The sequence below is a fragment of the Phacochoerus africanus genome, chromosome 8 (genome assembly GCF_016906955.1).
Source record: "Phacochoerus africanus isolate WHEZ1 chromosome 8, ROS_Pafr_v1, whole genome shotgun sequence".
NCBI lineage: Eukaryota > Metazoa > Chordata > Mammalia > Artiodactyla > Suidae > Phacochoerus > Phacochoerus africanus.
This window is the reverse complement of record NC_062551.1, coordinates 112,880-136,749: the sequence shown is the minus strand read 5'-3', so window position 1 is coordinate 136,749 and position 23,870 is coordinate 112,880. Positions and strand designations below refer to the sequence as shown.

At 60.8% G+C, this 23,870-nt stretch overlaps 1 protein-coding gene across 10 annotated transcripts; it reads left to right on the top strand.

The window, feature by feature from the left end:
* The first annotated feature begins 1,381 nt into the window (after positions 1–1,381).
* On the top strand, positions 1,382–23,464 carry DEF8 (differentially expressed in FDCP 8 homolog). 10 transcript variants are annotated; one of them, XM_047793550.1, is made up of 12 exons: positions 1,386–1,794; positions 11,680–11,813; positions 12,420–12,517; positions 14,414–14,563; positions 15,344–15,518; positions 17,501–17,665; positions 18,232–18,359; positions 18,569–18,682; positions 19,459–19,539; positions 20,038–20,178; positions 20,336–20,377; positions 21,785–23,464. In XM_047793550.1, exons 1-12 carry the CDS (start codon positions 1,622–1,624, stop codon positions 21,818–21,820), a joined length of 1,437 nt encoding a protein of 478 aa, XP_047649506.1. In that variant the 5' UTR covers positions 1,386–1,621; the 3' UTR covers positions 21,821–23,464. The 10 variants fall into 10 exon arrangements, with proteins under 10 accessions (XP_047649510.1, XP_047649511.1, XP_047649506.1 ...); XM_047793548.1 differs by having other exon boundaries at positions 1,389–1,794; positions 19,462–19,539; positions 20,268–20,377; XM_047793547.1 differs by having other exon boundaries at positions 1,391–1,794; positions 20,268–20,377.
* Positions 23,465–23,870: the final 406 nt, after the last annotated feature.

Sequence of the window (23,870 nt, the reverse complement as noted above, 5' to 3'; positions counted from 1 at the left end):
AGCGGCTGCGGTGCTGGCCAGGCTGGGAGCGAAGTTTGGGTCTCGTGCGCCCCCTGGAGGTCATTTCTTGCGGCTGCAGGGCACCTGGCTTCTGGCTGAAAGTGGGTCAACTTGGCGACTCCCTTCTCCCTGCTGGAGAGACGTGGAACTGGAGGTGCTGCCTGTGCAGAGCTGGACGGGCCTAGACCTGCGGCACTCAGGCTGCCCCGCCACCCGACCCCCACCGAAGCTTTGGGCTCTCCCCGAGCCCAGCTCCTGCCGGGACACAGCAGGAGCACCCTCGCACCTCACCTGCGCAGAAAGAGGCGGAAGGGGCTGGTAGCCAGGGAACCGAGGCCCCATGTCCCTCCCGGCCTGGGCCCTGAGGCAGCCCAGCTCTGCCAGGAGCCATGCCTCGGGGCGCCTGCTCTGCCTGGCTGGCCAGCTGCAAGGCCTGGAGCGCTGGCCGCTTGCCCTCCTCATGTACCAGCGGCCAGGTTGCACCGTGGGGATCTGACCCTGCTGGGTGAGGGCCTGACCCTGGTGCCAGAACGGTGGTACCGGAATCCGGGCTCTTGTTCACGCCGGTCAAAGAACGAACTCCGCGAGCACAGAGGCGCAAGCAGGGAGGGTTCTTACTAAAGGAAAGCAGACGGCTCCCAGGGTTGCTGGGAGCGGGGAGAAGAGCCCCCCCCTTCTCTATTGTCTTATAGGGGTTTTTAATCCCTTAAAGTGGGGGAGGCGGGTACCAACGTGGAGTCCAGAGAGATGTGGTCTGCTCCCGCTGGCCTTAGTCGGTTACCCATGCCAGCCCTTGCCCAGTGGGGTCCTAGGGGTGGAAGTGTCCTATAAGCCTCCTAGTTTCTTTGTCCTTTTCATCCTGTACACTGAGCCGCAGGGGATTAGGGACTCATGGCCTCTGGGCGTAGGTGCCCTCCCTGCGGTAAACAAGGCCTGTGGGGACGTTACTAAGCCACACGTGTTCAGCGACGGCCACATCAAAGAAGGCGTCAGAAGCCCCCGCTCCTGTGCTGACCACCTGAGCTAATATTCTGCCTCCACCCCAACTCCACGGGGGCCTCGCAGGGCCAGGGCCTCCACACGCCTGGGGGGTGGGACATCCATGGCGCAGGTTCTCAAGGGGCTTGGCGACCCCCAAAGACTTGAGTCACCTGCGGGGTCTCTCCTGAGGGCTGGCACGTGTACCCTGTTAAGCCTCGGCAAGGAGGCCAGAAGCCAGGTGCAAGGACGTGAGTGCCTGCCCAGGCCGTGGGCCGCCCACTTGGCTCACCATGGCCAGAAATCACACTTCCTCCTGAGCCTGCACTCGTGACTCCTCCGTCCTGGCTCACGTCACCTGGGGGAAGCTGGGCTCCTTGGGCCGCCCTGCCCCCTCCGGCTGCAGCACTGACGGAACCTAGGACCCTGCTGCTCTGAGCTCTCCCTCCTCCACCCTCCCTCCTCTCCCGCTGGTGCCCAGGAGCCTCCAGCGCTGTTCCCAGGAGAAGCAATTTAGTTCCCAGGATCCTCACCCCGCATGGAGGATGCTGTGCACAGAGACAAGCCAGCCCTGGTGCACGGTCAGGCACCCACAGGCTCTCCGCGCGCCCGCCTCACCTCACCCACCTGAAACTGACTTCCCATGCCCTTGCCCCCGCCAGCAAGAGGGCGGCCAGGAGCGTGCCCCTTGCTGGTTTCCCTTGTTTGCTGGAAACCTGGCAGGACTTCCCCTATAACTGGCCATCTGCGCCCCTCGGCCAGCGAAGACCATTCTGCAGACGGTGGGGAGTCGCCCCAGGACCCTGCCTCCGACAGGTAAGACCCCTCCCCACTCAGCCATGGCTGTTTCCGTTGGTTCTTTGAGCTGGGCAAACACAGGCCCTTGCAGGATTCCTGACCCACAGCCCTCCGAGCGCTGGGAGCGTCTGCTTTGTGTCACTGCGTTTCAGAGCGGTTGGCTGTGCAGCCTGAAAACAGGAATAGCCTCAGAAAGTGGCTAGAACAGCATGTGGCCTATAATAAAAGCCGTACGTGTTAGCTCTTGAATACCTGTTACTGTCAGTGACGGGAGCTTGCCTGCATGGCCACGAGGGGGCAGGAGGAGCGGCCCAGGGTCTACGCAGTCCCACCTGAGCCTCCCAGGACCCGCCAGTGTGGATGCCACTAGCACATCGGCTGTCCTCAGGTCCACCTGCCCCTTTCCGCCTGGGCCATTGTCCAGGGGCATCCAGGGTTGGGCACGTTCCTCGCCCTCACCCTGGCCAGCACACAGGGCTGCCAGGAGATGGCCCACACCCAGAGGCAGTGCTGCCAGAGCAAACACACGGTGCCCGGTTACAGTGGAATTTCAGATAAACGCAGAATAACGTTGCACTTGGGGACACGTTTATGCTGAGCAGTTACTTCTCAGTTATGGAATCTGGTAGCCTGGACTGTCCCCACAGCAGGGCCTGTCCTGGGGGCCAGGCAGCCTCGAACCCTTCAGCCACCAGGTCGCACATCAGGGCAGAGTTGTGAGGCAGTTGCTTACAGACAAAGAAGCTGAGGCGTGGAGTCAGACAGAGCTGCCCACGGACAGCAGCTGCAAAGCGCAGGGCTGCAGTCGGGAGGGTTCCTGTTGCCCCTGGGGATGACGGCCTGGGGAGGGGACAGTGAGTGTCTAGTGGAAGAGAACCCTCGAGTCTGCCCCTCTCCATGTGGCAGGCGCTTTCTCTAGGGCAATGGCCCAGCTGCAGAGATTATAGCCCACGCCTGTTTCAGGAGGTGGCATTCCACGTAGATGCTGGGGACTGGCTCGGACCGTCAGCGTCGAGAAACGGGACCCATGAACGGGGGAGAAGTGACGGACAAGGCTCCTGACTTGTGCAGAGGGGCGCGGGTGCTCCAGAAAGCGCGCTCGCTGAACTAAGGACCCCCCCCCCGCTTGTCCCTAGCACGGGCGATGTCCCTGTCCCCTTCCTGTGGGTCCGGTCAGGGCGCACGTCCTTCCCGTTGGCTCATTTGAGACAGGTTGTTCCTGGGAGAAGAGGGGACGAGGAGGGGGTCGCAGGAAGGGGCGCGGGAGCAAAGTGGAGGCACCAAGATTTCCTCCGACAGAAGAGACCTCATGTTACTTTCCACACAGTCATTAAAAGAAGAAGAAGAAGAAGAGCTCCCACTGCAGCGCAGTGGAAATGAACCTGAGTAGCATCCATAAGGATGCGGGTTCGATCGCTGGCCTCGCTCAGTGGGGCAGGGATCCAGCCTTGCCATGAGCTGGTGTGTAGGTCGCAGACACGGCTCTGGGGTCTGGCCTCGCTGTGGCTGTGGCGTAGGCCAGCAGCTGCAGCTCCCTTTGGACCCCTAACCTGGGAACCTCCATATGCCGCGGGTGTGGCCCTAAAAAAAGCGGGAAAAAAGAGACCTCTGCTCTTGAAATTCTTAGAAAACTACTGGCTTAGACGATAATAAGTGAGTGTGTGCACCTACTGGGCACAGACAAAGCCCAGCCTGTGAGGGTCACTTTGCAGGCGTCACTGTCCGCACAGTTGGGGTTCTCCCAGATGGAAGGCGGGCCAGGGCTGCATGAGGTTTGGAGCAAGGGTGGAGACCTGCGTGGGCTCGGTTTCACACTGTGGGCTCTGTGGGAAGACGCCCACCTCGGAGCCGGACCTGGGAGCTGCCCAGGGTCCCGTTTCCTGGGGAGACACAGACTTAACACAGACCAGAACTTTGCGGTGCAGGCCCTCCAGCTGAGAGGCACACCTGGGCTGCCCTGGGCCATGTGACCCGGTGACACAGATGCTCCAGGCAGGAGGCAGAGAGCTGTCACCCCCAGTCTGATGGCAAGAACGGTTTCCCAGTCCGTGAGTGTCTCAGCGCTGCATCACCACGGAGGGTGAAGTCCTCACCCCTATGCGGTGGCTGGTGTTGGAGGGGTGAGGTCCCAAGCTTGGAGCCTGCTGGCTGGCATGAGGCCCTCATAAAAGAGGCCCACAGAGCCCCCTCGCCACGCAAGGACACAAGGAGCAAACTGCCATCTGCAGCCAGTAGAGGGCCCTCACAGCACCCAAGCAGGCCAGCACCCCGACCCCAGCCTCCAGCCTCCAGAACCAGGAGAAGTGAATGTCTGTGGCTTGTAAATCACCCAGGACTTTGTTACAGCACCCACTACTTTGTATGGCACCCAGGACTTTGTTAGAGCCCCTAGTACTTTGCTATAGTGCCCAGTACTTTTTTAAGGCGCCCAGTAACTTGTTATGGTACGCAGTACCATGTTACAGCACCCAGTACTTAGTTACAGCACCCAGTACTTAGTTACAGCACCCAGTACCTTGTTATGGTGCCCAAATGAACTGAGAGCACCTTTAGTGCTGACTTAGAAAAGCTGGGAGTTCCTGCTGTTGCACAAGATCAGTGGTGTCTCGGGAGTGCTGGGACGCAGGTTCAATCCCCAGCCCAGCACGTGGGTTAAGGATCCAGCGTCGCCACAGCTGTGGTGCAGGTCGGACACTGCGGCTCGGATCTGATCCCTGGCCCCGGCACTCCACATGCTGCGGGGCGGCCGAAAAGGAAGAAAAGAAAGGAAAAGTCACTTTTGCAGGTTCATTGCACTTGACCTGTGGTTACTGCCCAGCACTTTCTGTGATCTGTATCCAGGCTCCATCTGAGCAAATGGAGGCTTTCCGAGCTCACCAGCCAGCGAGCTTGTCCCCAGGGGCTCCAGGGTGGTGGCCGTCACACAGCTGGACCCTGCTGGAAGTGGTCAAGGCCCTCCCTTTGATGGCGCCACGTGGCAAGGCTACTGCCACTGCCCTGAGGCTAAACAGGAGGGGTCAGCCATGGAGCAGGACTGCCTGGCCCCCAAGCCCGTGTGGGCGTGTCTGGACGTTTCTCTCTCTTCTTCTCTGAAGGCCTCTGGAGGAGGAGGCTGTATTTTCATCCCGCAGAAGCATTTATAAGGTCAGCGTAGAGTCTCCCCAGGATTCCTCTGTTTGCCAGTGCGTGTCACACACCTGAGCTCCTTCTAGCTGCCACGGGGGAGGGAGAGTGACGGTTGTGGGAAAGGCCGAGAACAAAGATTAACAAAAAGAAGTCCAGCATCACCAAGGTCATGCTAACACTGGACCAGCAGGCCCCAGACCGAGAAAGCAGGGCCATGGGTGCTGGGGACAGAAGTGGGGACAGGGAGGGGTGGCCACAGGGCCCGGGGGACCTCTCATTTTAATGAGAGCCATAGTCTGTGGGGTGTATGCATGTGTCAAGACGGATCCGACGGTGCACTTCAACGCTCCGTTTGCTGCATGTCGGTTACACCTCAACAAAGCCCTGAGGCGAGAAGAAGCTCGCAGAGGCCCCTGGTGGCTCAGAGGGTTTAGGCCTGGTGCTGCCACTGCAGTGACCGAGTCTCGCACCACCATCAAGGCCCAAGCGTGGGAGTTCCTGTCGTGGCGCAGTGGAAATGAATCCGACGAGGAACCATGAGGTTGCGGGTTCCATCCCTGGCCTCACTCTGTGGGTTAAGGATCCAGCGTTGCCGTGAGCCATGGTGTAGGTCGCAAACGCAGCTCAGATCCTGCGTGGCTGCGGCTGTGGCGCAGGCCGCAGCGGTCGCTCCAATTGGACCTTTAGCCTGGGGACCTCTGTATGCCACAGGTGTGGCCCTAAAAAGCCAAAAAAAAAAAAAAGCCAGAGTGTTCACCTTGACCCACGACCCCTCCCACCTCCAATCCCCTCTCTCTGCACCTTTCTGGCCACGCGACCTGAGTTCTATTCTGCGAACCTTGGCCCCGTGGGCTCCAGGCGTTCACACATCCGGCTTTGGGCCCTTGCCGGCTGCCCGCGGTCCTCTGCTTCCTCCGCGTTGGGGCTTGGCATGTCCTCCTCCCCAGCTTTTCATACACTTGGCATCCTGCTTATTTGCTTCTTGAGCGTCACACCTGCTACTCACCGGCTTCTTTGCTTAGCGTCTATCTGGCTCCTCGGGTTCTGCCTGCTCCCTGCTGTGTCACCGTGGGAGTGGGCCCCTGCCAGGTGGAACATTCTTCCTCTCCTGGGGACTGTCCCTCCCTCAGGCCCTGTCACTAGGCACCCACGTATCCAGGCAGTGTCCTAGGCCCCAAAGCTGTGCAGAAAGCAAACAAAACTCTTGCTGCAGCCTTTGGTTTCTTCTTGTTGTTGTTGTCTTTTTGCCTTTTCTAGGGCCGCTCCCGCGGCATATGGAGGTTCCCAGGCTAGGGGAGGAATCGGAGCTGCAGCCGCCGGCCCACGCCACAGCCACAGCAATGCAGGAGCCAAGCCACGTCTGCCACCTACCCCACAGCTCACGGCAACGCCGGATCCTTAACCCATTGAGCGAGACCAGGGATTGAACCTGCAACCTCACGTTTCCCAGTTGGATTCGTTAACCACCGAGCCATGATGGGAACTCTAGCCCTTCGTTTCTGACATGGGGGTGGTGGAGGGTGGTGAAGACAGACGGGGCTTCCTCGACTCCTGTGCCGCTGCTGAGAAGCCCCGCTGGGCCTCCGGTGTCCTCAGCGAGGGGGAAGAACTGGAGCACCTCCTCCCCTCGCCAGCTGCGAAGGCCGCACGGGGTCAGGTAGCTGGAAGCTGACTGCACAGAGGTCCCCTCTTCCTTTTTTCCCTCAGCTCCCAGGGTTTAAAAGAAGATTAAATGCCAGTTTTGTTTCCAGCCGTGCCCACGGCATGTGGGAGTTCCCAGGCCAGGGACTGAACCTGTGCCACAGCTGTAACCAGAGCCACAGCAGTGACCACCGCAGGATCCTTACCCTGCTGAGCCACAGGGGAATTCCTAAATACCAGCTTTTTTAAAAAGAACGTTTGCTTTTGATTTAAATTAGGACTTTTGTGATTAAGGAAAAATCTAGAAAATGCAGTCCCCTTCCTTACCATTGTGAATAGAAAATTAAACAGTAGATCTGAGAAGTTGAATTTTTTTTTTTTTTTTTTAGGGCCTCACTCTTGGCACATGGAGGTTCCCAGGCTAGGGGTCGAATTGGAGCTGCAGCCGGCAGCCTACACCCCAGCCACAGCAACTCGGGATCCGAGCCGAGTCTGCGACCTACACCACAACTCACGGCAACGCCAGATCCTTAACGCACAGAGCGAGGCCAGGGGTTGAACCTGCAACCTCATGGATACTAGTCAGATTCGTTTCCACTGAGCCACGATGGGAATTCCAAAAAGCTGGAAACTTTATTCGAGCCAAATTTGAGAATTATAACCCGGGAAGAGCATCTAGAAAGCTCCGAGGACAGTTCTGCCCATTAGAAGTCAGTCGGTTATGGCAGTTTTTTACGACAGAGGGCTGGACATCAAATGACGTATTACTGACACTTGACACAATCCAGATCTAAGCTCCTGATGCTGGAGCTGGGAAAACGTGGCTGTTGGTAGCTGAGCAGGCATTCCTGCCATGTGGGCGGGGCGGGGGGGGGCGGGTGGACGCAGAAATGCGGGTCCTCCGGGCACAGCGAGGGGCGAGAGGCCCAAGGGCAGAGCTGCTGTTGAAATTTTTCTTGTCTTGCCGTGAAGTAGGAATTTTATTTCACACCATCTATTTTTTTGCTTTCTGGGGCTGCACGTGCAGCGCATGCAGCTTCCCCGGCCAGGGGTCGAGTCTGCACCGTCAGAGCCCCAAGGGGACTTCCTCTTCCCCCCGGTCCTGAACAGCGGGGACCCCGCGGGCCCAGTTCCCGGAGTGGGACGTGCGGCCTCCGCGTCGGCTGGGGGTGCGGCCTCGCGGCTGCCGTGCGCCTCCGGGCCGCAGGCGGCAGCAGCGGGCGGCGGCGGCTCCAGCGCAGCGAGGGCGCGGCCACGATGTAGCGGGGGCGGCGGCGGCGGCGGTCAGGTGAGCGCGGGGCGGGAGGCGCGGGCCGGGGGCCGGGGGCCGGGGCGCCGGCCTGGAGCCCGGGGCCGGGGTGGGGGGGCTCTCCCGCGCGGACGCCGGGGCCCCGGGACCCGCCGAGGCCCCGCCGAGGCCCCGCCGGGGCGCACAGCGGGACTCTGGGCCGCCAGGCCCCTCCCTGGGTGGCACAGGGGGCTGGTGACCTCAGCTGTCTCCACCCTGCTCCGGCGGGGTTTGGTGGACGTGGCCACCCCAGGTGACACTGTCACTGCTTCCGGCTGTCGACAGGCGTTGTCGTAGGATCCGTGAGGCCCGGGGCGGGGGGGGGGGGGAGGGTCCCCCGAGACAGGGCCACCCTGTGCGGGGGGGCCGGGCCAGTCTGTGAAATGGGCGGGGGGGGGGGGGGGCGCAGGGTCCTGGGCGTGTGTGTTGTTGTTGTGGGGGAAGGGTGGGGCTGTCCTCCTCGAGGAGGTGGCGCAAGGCTTCGGTGACTCAGGCTCCTTAAAGGGACAGTAACACAGGCCCTGCGCCCAGAGCGGTCCCGGTGGGCCTCCTTCCAGGTGTGAGCAGGTAGGAGCCCGGGAGCCCCTGGTGGCAGCAGGGGTGATGACAGGACCTCTTGGAGCCCGGCGCCGGGGTGTGGGAGGCTGACGCAGGTGCCCCAGAGCCCTGGGCTTCATCCTGAGGTTTCCTTTAAAGCAAAGTCCACACCCCCAGAGAGGCGGTCTCTGGAGGGGGGCCGAGGACTGGTGTCCTTTCGTCTGAGTGTCCACCTTCCTGCCTGCCCCTGGGAGACCCGGCCTGAATTCCGGGTGCAGGGCTTGTTGTGGGGCGTGCCTGGTGGGGTGGTGAGGGTGGTGGTGCTTCCTGCAGAGGCAGCCCCCACGCCCTCATTGCTGGGCCCACGTGTCAGTGGCGTCCTTCTGCCCTGGACTGTGCACTTTGGCAGGGGGGAAACAGGCTGGGAGAGATGGGCAACCCCACTTCTCTGCCCTCCTCGGCCTCCACACCCCTGCTGACCGCCTGTGGCGAGGTTAATGAGAGCTGCTTTTCCTGAAGGAACTGGAGCCCCAGGAGCCCTGCCGGGAGCGGGGAGGTGTTTCCTTCTTTGAGCTTCTCTGGCCATATATATTTTTTTAATTTAATTTTAAAGAATGTTGGCTATGGCCTGCAGTGGTAGCTTTTTTGGACGTGGGATCTCAGTTCCCAGACCAGGATTGAACTTGCAGTGCCCAGGGAGAGCGCTGGGTCCTAACCACAAGGCCACCAGGGCACTCCCCTGGCCATATTTTAAAATGCTGGGAGGTTTCTCAGGGGAACCTCCCGGGCCCCCACCTCAGTCTCCTGGGGTCGGGCTGCTCGTCACATGGTGTCAGACACAGTTTCCTCTACAGCGACTTTGGGTTTCGGGCTTCACTGCCACATATGCCAGTCCTTTTAGTTCTGCCCCCACTCCGGGCGGGAGGCAGTGTGTTTTCCCTTATTTATGGCAAGAGACAACATTGAATCAGGCCGGTCTGATTCTTAATAGTGACAGTGATAACAGCAGATGGCAGCTGGTATTTATTTTTGGCCAAGGTACTGAGAACTTTGTCCTAACGAATTTAATCTGTAACCCTGTGCGGTGAGGACTGTTATTTTCCCCATTCGAACATGAGAACTCCTAAGCAAAGCCAAGCGTTCCCTGGTGTCTCCGTGGGTTGAAGATTTGGTGTTGTCTCTGCTGTGACTTGGGGTTTCTGCTGGGGTGGGGGTTCAGTCCCTAGCCAGGGAATTTCCACATGACATGGGCGTAGCATCAAAGTAAAAAAATAAAAAGAAAAGCTAAGAAAGGTTTAGGCCTTTGCCCAAGGTCACACAGCTTGGAGCTGACAGAGCTGCGATTTGAAGAGGGTCCATTCGTCTTATTACCATAAGGCTGTGGGTGTTAGCAGTTAGAATCTGTTTTGGCTGCAAGAGTCAGAAATCGTCCTCCCAATAACAGTGGTTGAAGCAGGAGTTTATGCTTGTCTCACTTGAATGAAGCCAGGAGATTTGCAGCTCAGGGCTTCTGTCTCACAGCCCAAGGTGGCTGCTCCAGCTCCACCCTTTATATCTGCATCCCAGGCAGCAAGAGGCAGGAAAAGCTCAATAGGGGCAGTCCTACCTTTTAAGAAGAGTTCCCAGAAGGCTCAAAATCTTTTTGTTCACATCCCATTGGTCAGAACATAATCACATGACCACATCTAGCTGCAGGGAGCTGAGAAATCATGAGATAAGTGAAAATTCAGTCTTCTCCACTATCAGAGAAAATCCAGACCTGGAAAGTTATTAAAACAGTGGGAACAGGGAGTTCCCGTCCTGACGCATCGGAAATGAATTCGACTGGGAACCATGAGGTTGTGGGTTCGATCCCTGGCCTCACTCAGTGGGTTAAGGATCCAGGGTTGCCGTGAGCTGTGGTGTAGGTCGCAGACTTGACTCGGATCTGGCCTTGCTGTGACTGTGGTATAGGCTGGCAGCTGTAGCTCTGATTGGACCCCCTTGTCTGGGAACCCATGGCCACGGGTATGGCCCTAAAAGCCAAAAAAAAAAACCACAACAGCAGCAGTGGGAGCAGGGAGTGCCCATTGTGGTTCAGCAGGTTAAGAACCCAACTAGTATCTGTGAGGATACAGGTTCGATCCCTGGCCTTGCTCAGTGTCCAGAATCCAGTGTTGCCTCAAGCTGTGGTGTAAGTCACTGAAGGTGCAGCTCGGATCTGGCGTTGCTGTGGTGTAGGCCGGCAGCTGCACCTCCGATTTGAACTTACATATGCTGCACGTGGGGCCCTAAACAAAAAAACAAAACAGGAATTCCCGTCGTGGCACAGTGGTTACGAATCCGACTAGGAGCCGTGAGGGTGTGTGTTGGATCCCTGGCCTTGCTTGGTGGGTTAAGGATCCCGCGTTGCTTAGGTCGCAGATGCGGCTCGGGTCTGGCATTGCTGCGGCTCTGGTCTAGGCCGGCGGCTACAGCTCCCCTTAGACCCCTAGTCTGGGAACCTCCATATGCCGTGGGTGCAGGCAGATAGGGGTCATAGGACTGCCTCTTACAACCGCGAATGATCCAGACTCACGAGGAAAGCAAAACCCGCTGCAAAGCTTTAAAAACATCCCCACCACCTCCTGGGAGCTCTTTGCACCCTGGGGACTGAGGGCCGCTCAGGAAAGTGGCCTGGCTAGTTGAGTTGGTCCCCTTCCTCCCTGTGTCCGAGGCTGCTGGTCTGTGGCTGGGGGAAAGCAGTGCCAGGCTGCGGACCAGGCCCTTCCTGCCTCTTGCCTTGGGTCCCGAGGTGTGGGCTCAGGCCCCGTGGGGCATCAGCCAGAACCCAGGCCGGTGAAGTGCCAGCCTGGCCCGCACAGTGACGCACTGGCATCCATGGGGGCCTCGTCACGGGGCTCTGGCCTGGCGGGCCCTGCCCAGGGCCACAGTGCAGGTGACGGAGCCCTGATCCTTGTGCTGCGCGGGTGGCAGGTTCTCTGGCAGGAAAGGAGCCCCTTGGGTGGCCAGGCAGCCCTGTTGCTCAGGCCTTTCCTCCTGCAGTGAGGCAGCAGGTGGGGTCCCAGGGGCTGGTGCTGGGAGTCAGGGTTCTGGTTTCTGACTCTCTGCCCCCCCCCCAGGTACCCCCTCAGCAGATCACCCAGCCCCTGAGGGGGTGGGGCCATGGGGCCTGGGGACAGGGCAGAGGATGGAGCTGCGGAGGGCAGACATTCCGCCCTGAGCCTCCTGGGGGAGTGACAGGGGTCAAGGGTCCCCTCTGAAACCCTGGGAGGGGAGGGGAGGGGACGGGGAGCCTGGGAGCTGGACGCCCACCTCTGCTCGCCCCACAGGCGGGGTGCTATGGAATATGACGAGAAGCTGGCCCGGTTCCGGCAGGTGCACCTCAACCCCTTCGACAAGCAGCGGGGGCCACAGCAGCATGAGCGGGGGGCTGGCGAGGAGGCCCTGGACGCCAGAGCCGGAGGTGGGTGCGTGGCGGAGGCCTGCGCGCAAGGCCTGACCCTGGGGCGCCGGGCGCTTCCTCCGTGGCGCGGGGGGCGGGGAGCACGCTGGCTTTTCTACCCCGTTAGGAGGAACACTCCTGAGGGCGGGATCTGTGACTGTCTTGTCACCGCTGTGTCTCAGGGCGCAACACACAGCAGGCACTCGCCCCGGGGAAGTGGGGGCGTGAACGGGCGCTGGGATCTGCAGGGTGAGAGGTTAGGAGCTGGAGGGGCCTGTAGAGGTCCAGGCCCATGGAGGTCGGGGGGTCCCGGGGCCCCAAGCCTCAGGGAGAGCCGGCAGGGTGAGGGGCCTGAATCCACGGGGGCCCAGGAATCCTGCTGTGTGGGCTTCAGGCGGCCTTTCTTGCATCCACGTCCCACGCAGGAGCCTGTGCTGTAGAATTCGAGCGCAGCTTCTGTAATACAGTTTTGAGTGGCTCCCTGTCTGCACAAGCACAAGGCTTCCTCTGCGAATGCAACAGGGCCGAGGCCAGCACGGGCCCTGCTGCCCGCAGCACCTCCTGTGCCCCCCACCGCCCCCACCCCTGCGGCTGAGCAGTCTGACTCTCTTCTGCCCTTCCCACCAGAGGCCCTGCCCGAGCTGCCCCCTGGGGAACCGGAGTTCCGCTGTCCAGAGCGCGTGATGGATCTCGGCCTGTCCGAGGACCACTTTGCCCGGCCGGTGGTAAGGTTTGGGGTCCACAGGCTGGGGGAGGAATGAGGTGCCCCAGAGCGTGAGGAGCCAGCCGTGTCCTCGTCACCCCCCTGCTCAGGCTATGTGACCCCCGGTTTCCACCCCCCAATCTCCTTGCTTGGGGGGACATGCCAGACCTGGGGTTTGGGAGCCTGGCCTGCTGTTCCTCTCCCTACGTGCCAGTTCCTGTGGAGCGTGTGTGGCAGTGATTCGACCTGGGGCCCCAGGCAGCCCTGTCCCCATGGTGCTGGGGGTGAGGGAGGGAGGGGGCAGCGGCCTGCCCACCCCGCACCCCCAACCCAGTGAGGCCGGGCCCCTTTATCTGTGCTGTGTTTTCTTCCATGGAAACCTTGCTTTTTTTTTTTTTTTTTTTAAATAAAAAGGCTCTAATGATTGTTTTTTAAGTTTCAAATCTTTTCGTTTTATGTGAACTGTCCCCAACTTTTATTTGGGAGAAACATTAGAATAACATTCAAATGTGACTTAAGTCCTCATGTGCTGTTCACTTTGGAGTTTGTTTTTTTGTTTTTATTTTTGTTTTTTTGGCTTTTTAGGGCCACACCTGCTTCATATGGAGCTTCCCAGGCTAGGGGTCCAATCGGAGCTGCAGCCACCGGCCTGCACCACAGCCACAGCAACGTGGGATTCGAGCTGCCTCTGTCACCTACACCACAGCTCACGGCAACGCCGGATCCTTAACCCACTGAGTAAGGCCAGGGATCGAACCCACAACCTCGTGGTTCCCAGCCGGATGCATTTCCACTGTGCCACAGTGGGAGCTCCTTGCTGGTCATTTTGTATCTGGTCTTCCTGCTTTACACTCTGCCGACACCCATGTCTATTTCATTTATGTGCTTACATCTTTTTTTTTTTTTTTCCTTTGGCTGCACCAGCGGCACGTAGAAGTACTTGGGCCCGGGATCGAACTTGTGCCACTACAGCTGCTGCAGTGACAATGCCAGGTCCTTGATCCACGGAGCCCCAGGAACTCCTGTTGCGTCTTTATTATGCCATTTCTGAGCCCCTCCTCCTCCTCTGGTCTCCAAGCGGGGTCTCCTCTCCGCCTCGCTTGGTCTCTTGGAGCCTCTGGGTGCTGGGGGAGGAGCCTGAGAGCAGCCCCAGCCCCCAGCTCAGACACCTGGCCCGTCTCCTTTCCCTCCGGCAGGGGCTTCGCTAAGCCCCACCCTGGGTCACTGAGAGGGGCTGGGCCCGGGGACAGGGGTGCTGGGGTGTCTCGAGAGGCCGCGTCCTCTCCTTCCTGACAGATGAGTGGCATTTCTCTGCTTTCACCCGAGAGGAAGCTCTGCAGAAGTGAAAGCGACACAGAGGGCGCTGGATTTCTAAAAGGAGAAAGTTGTGTGTTTTTTTTCATTGTTTGTTTGTTTGTTTTTATCTTTTTAGGGCCACACCTGTGGCGTATGGAAGTTCCCAGGCCAGGGGCGGAATGGGAGCTGCAGGTGCCGGCCTGCACCACAGCCGCAGCAATGTGGGATCCGAGCCGTGTCTGCAACCTACACCGCAGCTCATGGCAGCGCTGGATTGCCGACTCATGGCGCGAGGCCAAGGGTGGAACCCACGTTCTCATGGATACTAGTTGGATTCGTTACTGCTGAGCCACAGTGGGAACTCCAAAAAAGGAAGTTGTGTTTGAAAAACTTCCTGATTTCCGTCTCCGGAAGCCCCTGAGTGGCCTCTGGCCAGGTCCAGGCGGGGGCAGCTGGTGTGGGGAGGCCCCTGCCCTGGCCACGATCTTCCCTGGCCTCGGGCCCTGCGTGACGTCCGGCCGAGCAGGGGGCGAGGAGGTCTACTCTGCGCCCAGCGGGCTCCGGGGCCGGGCCACTGAGGAGAGCACGCAGGCACCTGACTGCTGGCTTCCTGCCCGGGCAGGGCCTGTTCCTGGCCTCTGATGTGCAGCAGCTGCGGCAGGCCATCCAGGAGTGCAAGGAGGCCATCCTGGAGCTTCCCGAGCACTCGGAGAAGCAGAAGGACGCTGTGGTGCGGCTCGTCCACCTGCGGCTGAAGCTCCAGGAGCTGAAGGTGGGTCCGGCCCGCCTCCTACAAGGCAGCCGGGGCTGAGGGGCGGAGGTGAGGGCACCCAGGAAGGTGGGAGAGAGATGGGCCCCCGGCCCCGGGCAGGCTGCTTCTCTGCTCATTGCATGTGGATGAGCCAGTCCAAGGTCATGCGTCCACTCATGGAGCAAGTGGGTGAGGGAGTCCCACCTTGAACCCCTCGAGCCGGAGTGGGGGTGGTTTCCTGAAGGCGACAACGGGAGGGGCCAGAATCCCAGGTGCTGCTGCATCCTGCAGGGCTCATCCTGGGAATTTACAAATTGGAATATTCAGTTGAACGTAGGTAAGGCTATGGTGTGGGGTAAGACACCCCAAAATACAGTGGTTCAAAGGAAGTGGACTTCCTTTTACTCATGTGGAAATACTGCAGGTGGCCCAGGCCCCACGTGGCAGCTCTTGGTGCTGGACAAGCCAGGGCCACCTCTTTTGTTGCTCTGTCAGTTCCTGGCGAGTCCAAGACTCCCCCCACCGCAACATCTGCCTTTGCGCGGAGCCAGCAACGTGTGAAGGGCAGCAGAAGCCCTGCCACCCCTGCTCTCGTGGCCTTGGCCCTCACGAGGCCCCGGGGCAGCTCTTCGCACCAGGGATGCTGGCGGAGGCAGTCCAGGCCTGACGCATCTTCAGGGGGTTCTGTTGTGAAGGTCTCGGGCCGGGGCCTGGGGCAGAGTCATCACCTCAGCTCCAGATGCCGCCTGGGAGAGACGGTCCGCCCGGCTCACCCGGCACCCCTCCCTGGCCCTCCCCCAGGACCCCAATGAGGATGAACCCAACATCCGAGTCCTTCTCGAGCACCGCTTCTACAAGGAGAAGAGCAAGAGCGTGAAGCAAACCTGTGACAAGTGCAACACCATCATCTGGGGACTCATTCAGACCTGGTACACCTGCACAGGTGAGCGGGGCCAGGCCTGGTACACCTGCACAGGTGAGCTGGAGCAAACTGCTCCTGGGGGGCAGTCAGGTACTCACCCAGGGAGCGAGGGTGAATCCCCCTCAGAGCTCTCAGTTTCCCAGGCCCTGTGGCGTTCGAGGGCTCAGGACCCAGAGGCCTGCCTTCACCAGGCTCATGTCCACATACCACATTTCCAGTCAAATGTTTTTTCTTTTTCTTTCTTTCTTTCTTTCTTTCTTTCTTTCTTTCTTTCTTTCTTTCTTTCTTTCTTTCTTTCTTTCTTTCTTTCTTTCTTTCTTTCTCTCTTTCTCTCTTTCTCTCTCTCTCTCTCTCTCTCTCTCTCTCTCTCTCTTTCTTTTTTTTTTTTTTTGTCTTTTTGCTATTTCTTGGGCCGCTCCCGCGGCATATAGAGGTTCCCAGGCTAGGGGTCAAATCGGAGCTGTAGCCACCGGCCTACACCAGAGCCACAGCAACGCGGGATCCGAGCCGCGTCTGCGACCTACACCACAGCTCACGGCAACGCCGGATCCTTAACCCACTGAGCAAGTGCAGGGACCGAACCCGCAACCTCATGGTTCCTAGTTGGATTTGTTAACCACTGCGCCACGACGGGAACTCCTGCTTTCTTGCTTTCTTGCTTTTTTTTGGCTTTTTAGGGCTGTACCCATGGCACATGGAAGCTCCCAGGCTAGGGGTGGAATCGGAGCTGTAGCGGCTGGCCTCCACCACAGCCACAGCAACTTGGGATCAGAGCTGCACCTGCAACCTGCACCATGGCTCATGGCAACACTGGATCCTTAACCCACTGAGCGAGGTCAGAGATCGAACCTGCATCCTCATGGATACGTTTCCACGAGCCATGATGGAAACTTCCTCAAATTTGAATTTGAAATAAATGACTGGCTTCTCAGTTGTACTATCCACGTTCCACGTGCTCAGGAGCCACATGGGGCTGGTGGCTCCCCTGCTGGACAGGGCAGGAAAACACTGCCATGGTTGCACACCATCCCGTTGGAGGTGCTCTTCTGGAAGAGAAATCAGACACAGTGAAGTGGCAGCTGGACAGTACGGCGAAGAACAGTAAGGAAGGAGAGACGGGATGGGTGCTACTTTAGGGTGGAATAAAAAGGCATCCTGCGGAATCCCCGTCGTGGGACAGTGGAAACGAATCCCTGGCTCCCCTCAGTGGGTTAAGGTTCCAGCGTTGCCGTGAGCCGTGGTGTAGGTTGCAGACACGGCTCGGATCCTGCATTGCTGTGCTGTGCTGTGGCCTAGGCTCCACTTAGAACCCTAGCCTGGGAATCTCCATAGGCTGCGCAGGTGCAGCCCTAAAAAAAAAAAAAAAAAAAAGACAAAAAATATAGGGCATCTTGTGACATTTAAGCACAGACTTGGGGTGTATCCTGAAGGAATGTTCCTGCAGGGGAGTGATCTGTGCAAAGGCCCTGGGGTCAGTGCGTGTCCAGTGCCTCCAAGAAGCAGCACAGAGCAGTGTGGCTGGAGCACCGTGCCTGGGAGGGGGTGTGGGAGAGGTGGGTTCACATGGCCGGGGGCGTCTCTGTAGGTGCACCAGGGGCCACAGGTGGGCGAAGACCTACTCAGCTTTTAACGCTGGCCATGAGCAGAGGGTGGGGCGTTGGGATGGGACAGGGCCACGTACAGCCCTGGCTGAAGGGCTGGACGTGGGTGTGAGAGGCCGTGGGGCTGGCGGCACCGTTGTCGATGGCCTCAGCGGGTGGAGGGCTGGAGCGGTCCCAGGTGGGAAGGGGGGGTGGGTGTGCTAAGCGGGAGCTGGACTGCATTTAGACACTTGGGTTTGATGCCCTTTGGGCATCCAGATGGGAATGGCACGTAGGCCCCACACTTGTGAGGCTGGAGTTGGGGGGGCAAGGTTGCACGACATCCAGGGCAAGGCTCAGGTGGGAACCTCGGGCATCTTGGACCTGCTACGGTTTCAGGGCTGCAGGATGACCCCCCCTTCTAAGAAGCCTGTTGTTGGTCCTCCCCCCACCTAGGGTGTTACTACCGTTGTCACAGCAAGTGTTTGAACCTCATCTCTAAGCCCTGCGTGCGTTCCAAAGTCAGCCACCAGGCCGAGTACGAGCTGAGCATCTGCCCTGAGGCAGGGCTGGACAGCCAGGACTACCGCTGTGCCGAGTGCCGGGCGCCCATCTCCCTGCGTGAGTGCCCGAGCGAGTAGGGCGCCCGGGGGCAGCTGCAGCCAGGCAGTGAAATGGAGCCTGGCTCCCGCGCGGACCCAGTCCTGCTCCTTCCTTGGGAAGTGACGTCTTTCCCCTGCCCACTCAAGCTGACTGGGGCTCAGGCACGGAGCACCTAGGAGTCCCTGCAGGGCTGGGCTGCACTCGGCCACCCAGGTGTGGCTCCCTTGTCACCGAAAACCCACCTACGTGGGAAAACCCCATGACGGGGGCCGTCTCTCAGGCCTCCTTCCCAGAAACAGACTCAGGGGAGCTCCCGGGATTAACTTCATGGGATTCCTCAGCAGCCCCATGCGGCCGTCCCGTCATTGTCCCCTCTTACTGGTGAGAAAACCAAGGGCAGCAAGGCGCGCTGAGCCGGTGGGCTCTCGGGGCTCAGAAGAGGGTCCGTCAGGTCCGGAGCCCGCGGCCCCCTCGCTGGCGCTCCTCCGCAGGCCCGAGTGGGTGCCGCTGGGGGAGGGCCTGAAGCTGTGGGTGGGTGGGTGTGGCGGGGACCCTGACTTTGCAACCCCCTGCCCACTCCGTAGGGGGTGTGCCCAGTGAGGCCCGGCAGTGCGACTACACCGGCCAGTACTACTGCAGCCACTGCCACTGGAACGACCTGGCCGTCATCCCGGCACGCGTGGTGCACAATTGGGACTTTGAGCCGCGCAAGGTCTCGAGGCGGGGGGGGGGGGCGGGGGGGGGGGAGGACGGGGCGGGAGGGCGAGGTGAGGGGGGAGGGAGGGGAGGGGATGGGGGAGCTCCTGGGGCACAGGGCACGTGATGGGGGTTGGGGCGGGAGGGGAGGGGCCGTGGCCTGCGTGGGGGCGGGGCGGGCTCCGGGGCCGCGGCGCCCGGCGGTGCCATGTGTCCTGCCCACAGGTGTCCCGTGGGAGCATGCGCTACCTGTCGCTGATGGTGTCAAGGCCGGTGCTGCGGCTCCGAGAGATCAACCCTCTACTGTTCAACTACGTGGAGGAGCTGGTGGAGATCCGGGTGAGGCTCGGGGGCGGGGGGCCGCTGTACACCTGCTCCTGCTCCCCTGCTTGGGTTGAGCTGGGCCCATCCCCTCTTCTTTGCTTAAGAGTCGATAAAGCTGTGTCCAGTCACAGTGGCATGCAAGGCTCAGAGGCAGTTTGAAATTTTCTAGTAGCCACCTAAAAAAATAAAAGGCAGGTGAGGTTACTTTTAACGACGTCTCGCTGAACCTAGCGAGCATGGCCATTGCTGAGGTGCTGAGCATTGCTTTTCTCCGCTGTGCTCGTCCTTGCTGCCCAGTGTGCATCCCAAGTCAGCCCAGCCATGTCTTTGTGCGCAGGGCTGCATGCGGCTGCTGGCCGCGCTGTCTGCCACTCAGCAGGAGCCGGGGTGGGGGCAGGCAGGTGCGAGTTCCTGGGGGGGTTGGTCAGGGGCACTGGGCTTGACCGGAAGGTGGCTGAGGAGGCCATGGCGCTGAGGAGGGCGGCTGGGGTTTGACCGGGCACCCTGGCTGCAAGCTCAGGTGTGTGAGGCTGGGCTGGGGTGGAGCAGCTGCTGACAGAGGCCCTCGGAGTCTTGCCCGGCCTGGAAGCTGTGGCCAAAGCTGCGGCCAGTGCTTGAGCGTGGCTGGAGCACTCAGATCTGGGACTGTCCTGGAGGATGGGCAGGCACCTCTGGTGCCTACTGACCCTGAGGGCAAGGTGAGGTAGCTTCCTGCAAAGCCCTGCCCCGGCCCCCAGGGGCCCTGCATGGCCGGCCTGGACGGGTCGCCTACCTGCCCCTCTTGTCCACAGAAGCTGCGCCAGGATATCTTGCTCATGAAGCCATACTTCATCACCTGTAGGGAGGCCATGGCAGCACGGCTGCTCCTGCAGGTCGGAGCCCCCCCCGGAGGGGGAGGAGGGCATGGGCGAGGGGAGGCGGGAAGCAGAGACCAGGGCCAAGAGGAGCCGACTTGCTACCTCTTGCCTTTAGAAGGTCCCCACACTGTCCCAGGGGACACTCAGTCTGTCCTGGTGGCCTCTGGCCCTGAGCACAGCGGCAGGTGCGGTGGCTCCGTGGCCTTGCTGTGCGTCTGCACGGCGTGCACGGCCACGGGCCTGCCCGGGCAGGGGTGGCCGTAGAACACACTTTTCCAGGCTCACCTAATTATCCGTTCAACAGACACTCCCTGGGTGACCGCTGTGGGCAGGCAGGGCGGGGGCAGTGAGCAGAGCGCGGCCCTCGGGCTGGGCAGAGAGAAGCAGCGCCTGGCGGGGCGGTGGGGTGTGTGGCCAGGGTCAGCAGGGCAGGGGCGCAGGCCCCGGGCCGAGGTGGCCGTGGGCCGGGGGAGGCCCTGCCCAGCGCTGGGGCTCACGCCACCGGGCCCGCAGCTCCAGGACCGGCAGCACTTTGTGGAGAACGACGAGATGTACTCGGTGCAGGACCTGCTGGACACGCACTCGGGCCGCCTGGGCTGCTCGCTGGCCGAGACCCACACGCTCTTCGCCAAGCACATCAAGCTGGACTGTGAGGTGGGCCCCGCCGCGGGGCAGGCGGGAGGGTCGGGGAGCAGGCCGGAGGCGCCCCGAGAGCAGGCCCTGACCTGCCGCCCTGTCCCCAGCGGTGCCAGGCCAAGGGCTTTGTGTGCGAGCTCTGCAGAGAGGGTGACGTGCTGTTCCCTTTCGACAGCCACACGTCCGTGTGCGCCGACTGCTCCGCCGTCTTCCACAGGTGGGTGCCCCCCCCCCACACCCAGGCCGCCCGGCCGGTGCCAGGGCTCTGTCTGATAGATGTCTGGGCCTTGGTCTTGGCCGCCTGGTCCCGAGACCCCTCTGCCTTGATCCTGAGGTGGAGTTAGACGCCCATGTGTGAGTCTGAATTGAAAGTTCCGCTGGGAACAAGCCCCCCCGGGCCAGGGAGGGGGTGCAGCCCAGCCCCCGCGGGCCTGCCCGGTCCAGCTGGCTTCCCTCCCCCCCGGGACTGAGGCTGAGCTGAGGCCCGAGATTCCTGCACTTGCTAGCTCCTGTGACTCCCTCAGACCTCCGTGGGCCGAAAGAAATACCTAATATCTTTGTTTAAGGACTTGGGTTCAAACAGCTTAAGCATTTATGTTTTAAAGACTCGTGGTGGGAGAATAATACACATAAATGGGAAGAAAGTTATTTTCTTTTTTTTTTTTTTGTCTTTTTGCTATTTCTTGGGCCGCTCCCACGGCATATGGAGGTTCCAAGGCTAGGGGTCCAATCGGAGCTGTAGCCGCTGGCACAGCAACGCGGGATCCGAGCCGCATCTGCAACCTACACAACAGCTCACGGCAACGCCGGATCGTTAACCCACTGAGCAAAGGCAGGGACCGAACCCGCAACCTCATGGTTCCTAGTCGGATTCGTCAACCACTGCGCCACGACGGGAACTCCCTATTTTCATTGTTTAAGGGACAGTTACAAATATGTGTGCACCTGCTGGGCCCACACAGCTTCTCACACCGACTCAGCCTCCCCCCGGCCCGCCCTGTCCTCGCTGGGTCTTGCCTGGCACCTGCTGTTTGTCACAGCAGCCGCTGACCCCCATGTCTGCAGAGCTGGAAATGCGGCCACAGTGAGGACGCGGCGAAAACTCTTGTTGAGACTGTGAGCTCCTCTGAGCCAGCAGTTTTCATGGTGTCTGACGTGTCACCTGGCTATGCCCCCTTTCAAACCCTAAAGTGGCCGTGGGGACCGTGTGCACAGGGGCCTGGGTACAGGCTCTGCAGAGCGGTGACAGCAGGTCGGTAGGTGGAGTCTCTGAGACCTGTGAGCAGAAGCCACCTCACCTGGTAACAAGACGATGGGTGGGGCCCCTTGGGGGGCCCACCTGGAGGAATTGGAGCATCGGACGACCCCCTCACCCCAGCTTTTGGCCTTCGGGATAAACTGCATCAGTTTCCCTGTCTGTAGAGGGGTTTGGGGACCTGATGGAACGAGCTTGTGAAGACTCAGTGGTAGAATTTTACATGCAGAGAGCCCTGCCCCTGGGGACTGACCCCCTGTCCCCGCCCCTTCCTGGACCGACCTCCTGTCCCTGCCGCTTCCTGGACTGACACCCCCTCCCCCCCGCCCCCTGTCCTTCCTGGGACTGACCCTCTGTCCCTGCCCCCAGGGACTGCTACTACGACAACTCCACCACGTGCCCTAGGTGTGCCCGCCTCACCTTGCGGAAGCAGTCACTCTTCCAGGAGCCCTGTCCGGACGTGGACGCCTAGAGCAACAGAGCCCCTGCCAGCCTGTCTGAGGCCCACCGTGCTGGTCATTGCCAACGTCAAGGCGTTTCTTGTGCTCTGGAGACCCCAGGGTCTGGCTTCTGGACCTCTCCCCACCGCTAGGCTGGCACCGCAAGGACCAGCATCTCCCTGGCGCTGTCGGGGGCCTGGGGTGGCTGTGCCTGGCTGTTTCCCGGGGGAGCTGCTGGGAGGCCATGGCAGGGCTTTAAGGTAGGGGAGGGGAGGCGGCTGTATCTCATCTCCCTTTGGGCACAAGCCCTCCACACCCCTGGGGCAAGGCTGCTGGGCCTTGGCCACCCTGGTCATCCCGGGGGCTTCCAGGGAGTGGCCGACAGGACTGAGGATGCCAGCCGCACACAGCCAGCCTTGGCCTGCGTTTCACCTGGGTGGCTGGTTTGGGACCCACCCGGAGGCCCCCTCCGCCCCCACCCCAGGCCCCTGGTGTCTCTGGGGACGTTGGGTTGTCCCTGGCTGGGCTGTTCACAGCTCCTCCGAGGTCTTCCCTCGGGTCCGCCTCTGGCAGGGCCCGTCCAGGGGCGCTGGCTCTTCCTGTACAACATGGAAGGATGAGGGCCGTCTAGCTCTTAGCTGTGGATGGACTGGCCACCGCTCCCTCCTGGCCCGGCCCAGCCTACCCTGGTGCTCCAAGCTGGGCTGGGGCCTGCCCAGAGAGGCTGCTCTGCTTCCAGGTGGAGTGGTGCCTGTGCCCGGGAGGTCAGGGTTAGACAAGAGGGCTGCTGATGGCAGCTCTGGGACCAGGTTTGTCTGAGGGGCTGCATCCTTGCCAGGTGCCTGGGAGACCAACTGGGGCCCTTTGCTTGGGGTCCTGAGATCAGGCACCGGAAGGACACCTGGAGCACGGGGCGTGGGTGTGGGAGGTCCTGCTCCAGCTGGCCAGGACCCTTGGGTGGTGGACTGAGCCACCGCCATCCAGTGGTGGAGCTGCATCTGCAGGGATGCTTTGTGCTCTGAAGACCCAGCTGCCAGGAAGCCTGTGGGAAGAGGCATGGATCCCAGCCTTTCCTGCTCTTCCCGGACCGTGCTTGGCTCTTGGCGCGAGTGGGTGACACACAGGTGGGGTGGGGGGCAGGAAATGCAGCCACAGGAGTACCTGTGCCCTCTGCCTGGGAAGCCTGAGAGCGGAGAGGCCAGAGGCAAGGCCGATGCAAGGGCTGGGTCAAGACAGCACCACCCCTCGCCCCCTGCACCCCGGGGGAGCCCTCCCTGGCGGCCGCAGGCTGCGCCCTCCATCCTGGCCCGCCTTGGCAGGACCCCGAGGAAGGCCAGCACCGTAAGGGTGGTCAGCAGCTGTCCCGCCCCGCTGCCCTTCTTCTCGGGTTGGGGGGGGGTCAGGGCTCAGTGCCCTCTTCCTGCCCCTGGTCTGCACACTCCGCGATCATCACGGACCCACTGTAGGGAAGTTGGCTCTTCTTGAATTTACTGTGTCACCACCACCACGCTACCCAAGTTACAATCACTGTGTCCACAAGAACTAGTCCACTGGCACGTGGCCGACAAAGTTGGCTTTATTTTTTAAACTGCCACCCTCATCATCTCGACGCCTTCCGGACGAGAAGTTCTTTAAGCGGCGTCACGCGTGGGTCTTTGGGGACCACATCGTGGTGGCGAGGAGCCCATTGGTGTGGGCAGCACCCCACGGGCGAGCTGTGCGGTGGCGCTGCAGCCGGTCTCACGGAGTCTGTGCCCAGGACCGCGTGTGTGGTGAGCTGGGGACAAGGCTTTGTGCCAGCCCGCAGCCCTCCCCGCCCAGCGGGGTCAGATGCTGGGCACATCACACATGTGGCCGTCGGAGCCTCAGCCTCTGGTTCTTCTGTACGAGGCACTAGAACACATCCCTGTTGGGGGTGTTTGGTTCCAGGGAGCCCTGAATGCGGCCTGGCACCCAGAGGAGGCTCATGAAATAGAAGCTGTTTTCCCGACAGACTCCTCCTCGTGGAAAACCCT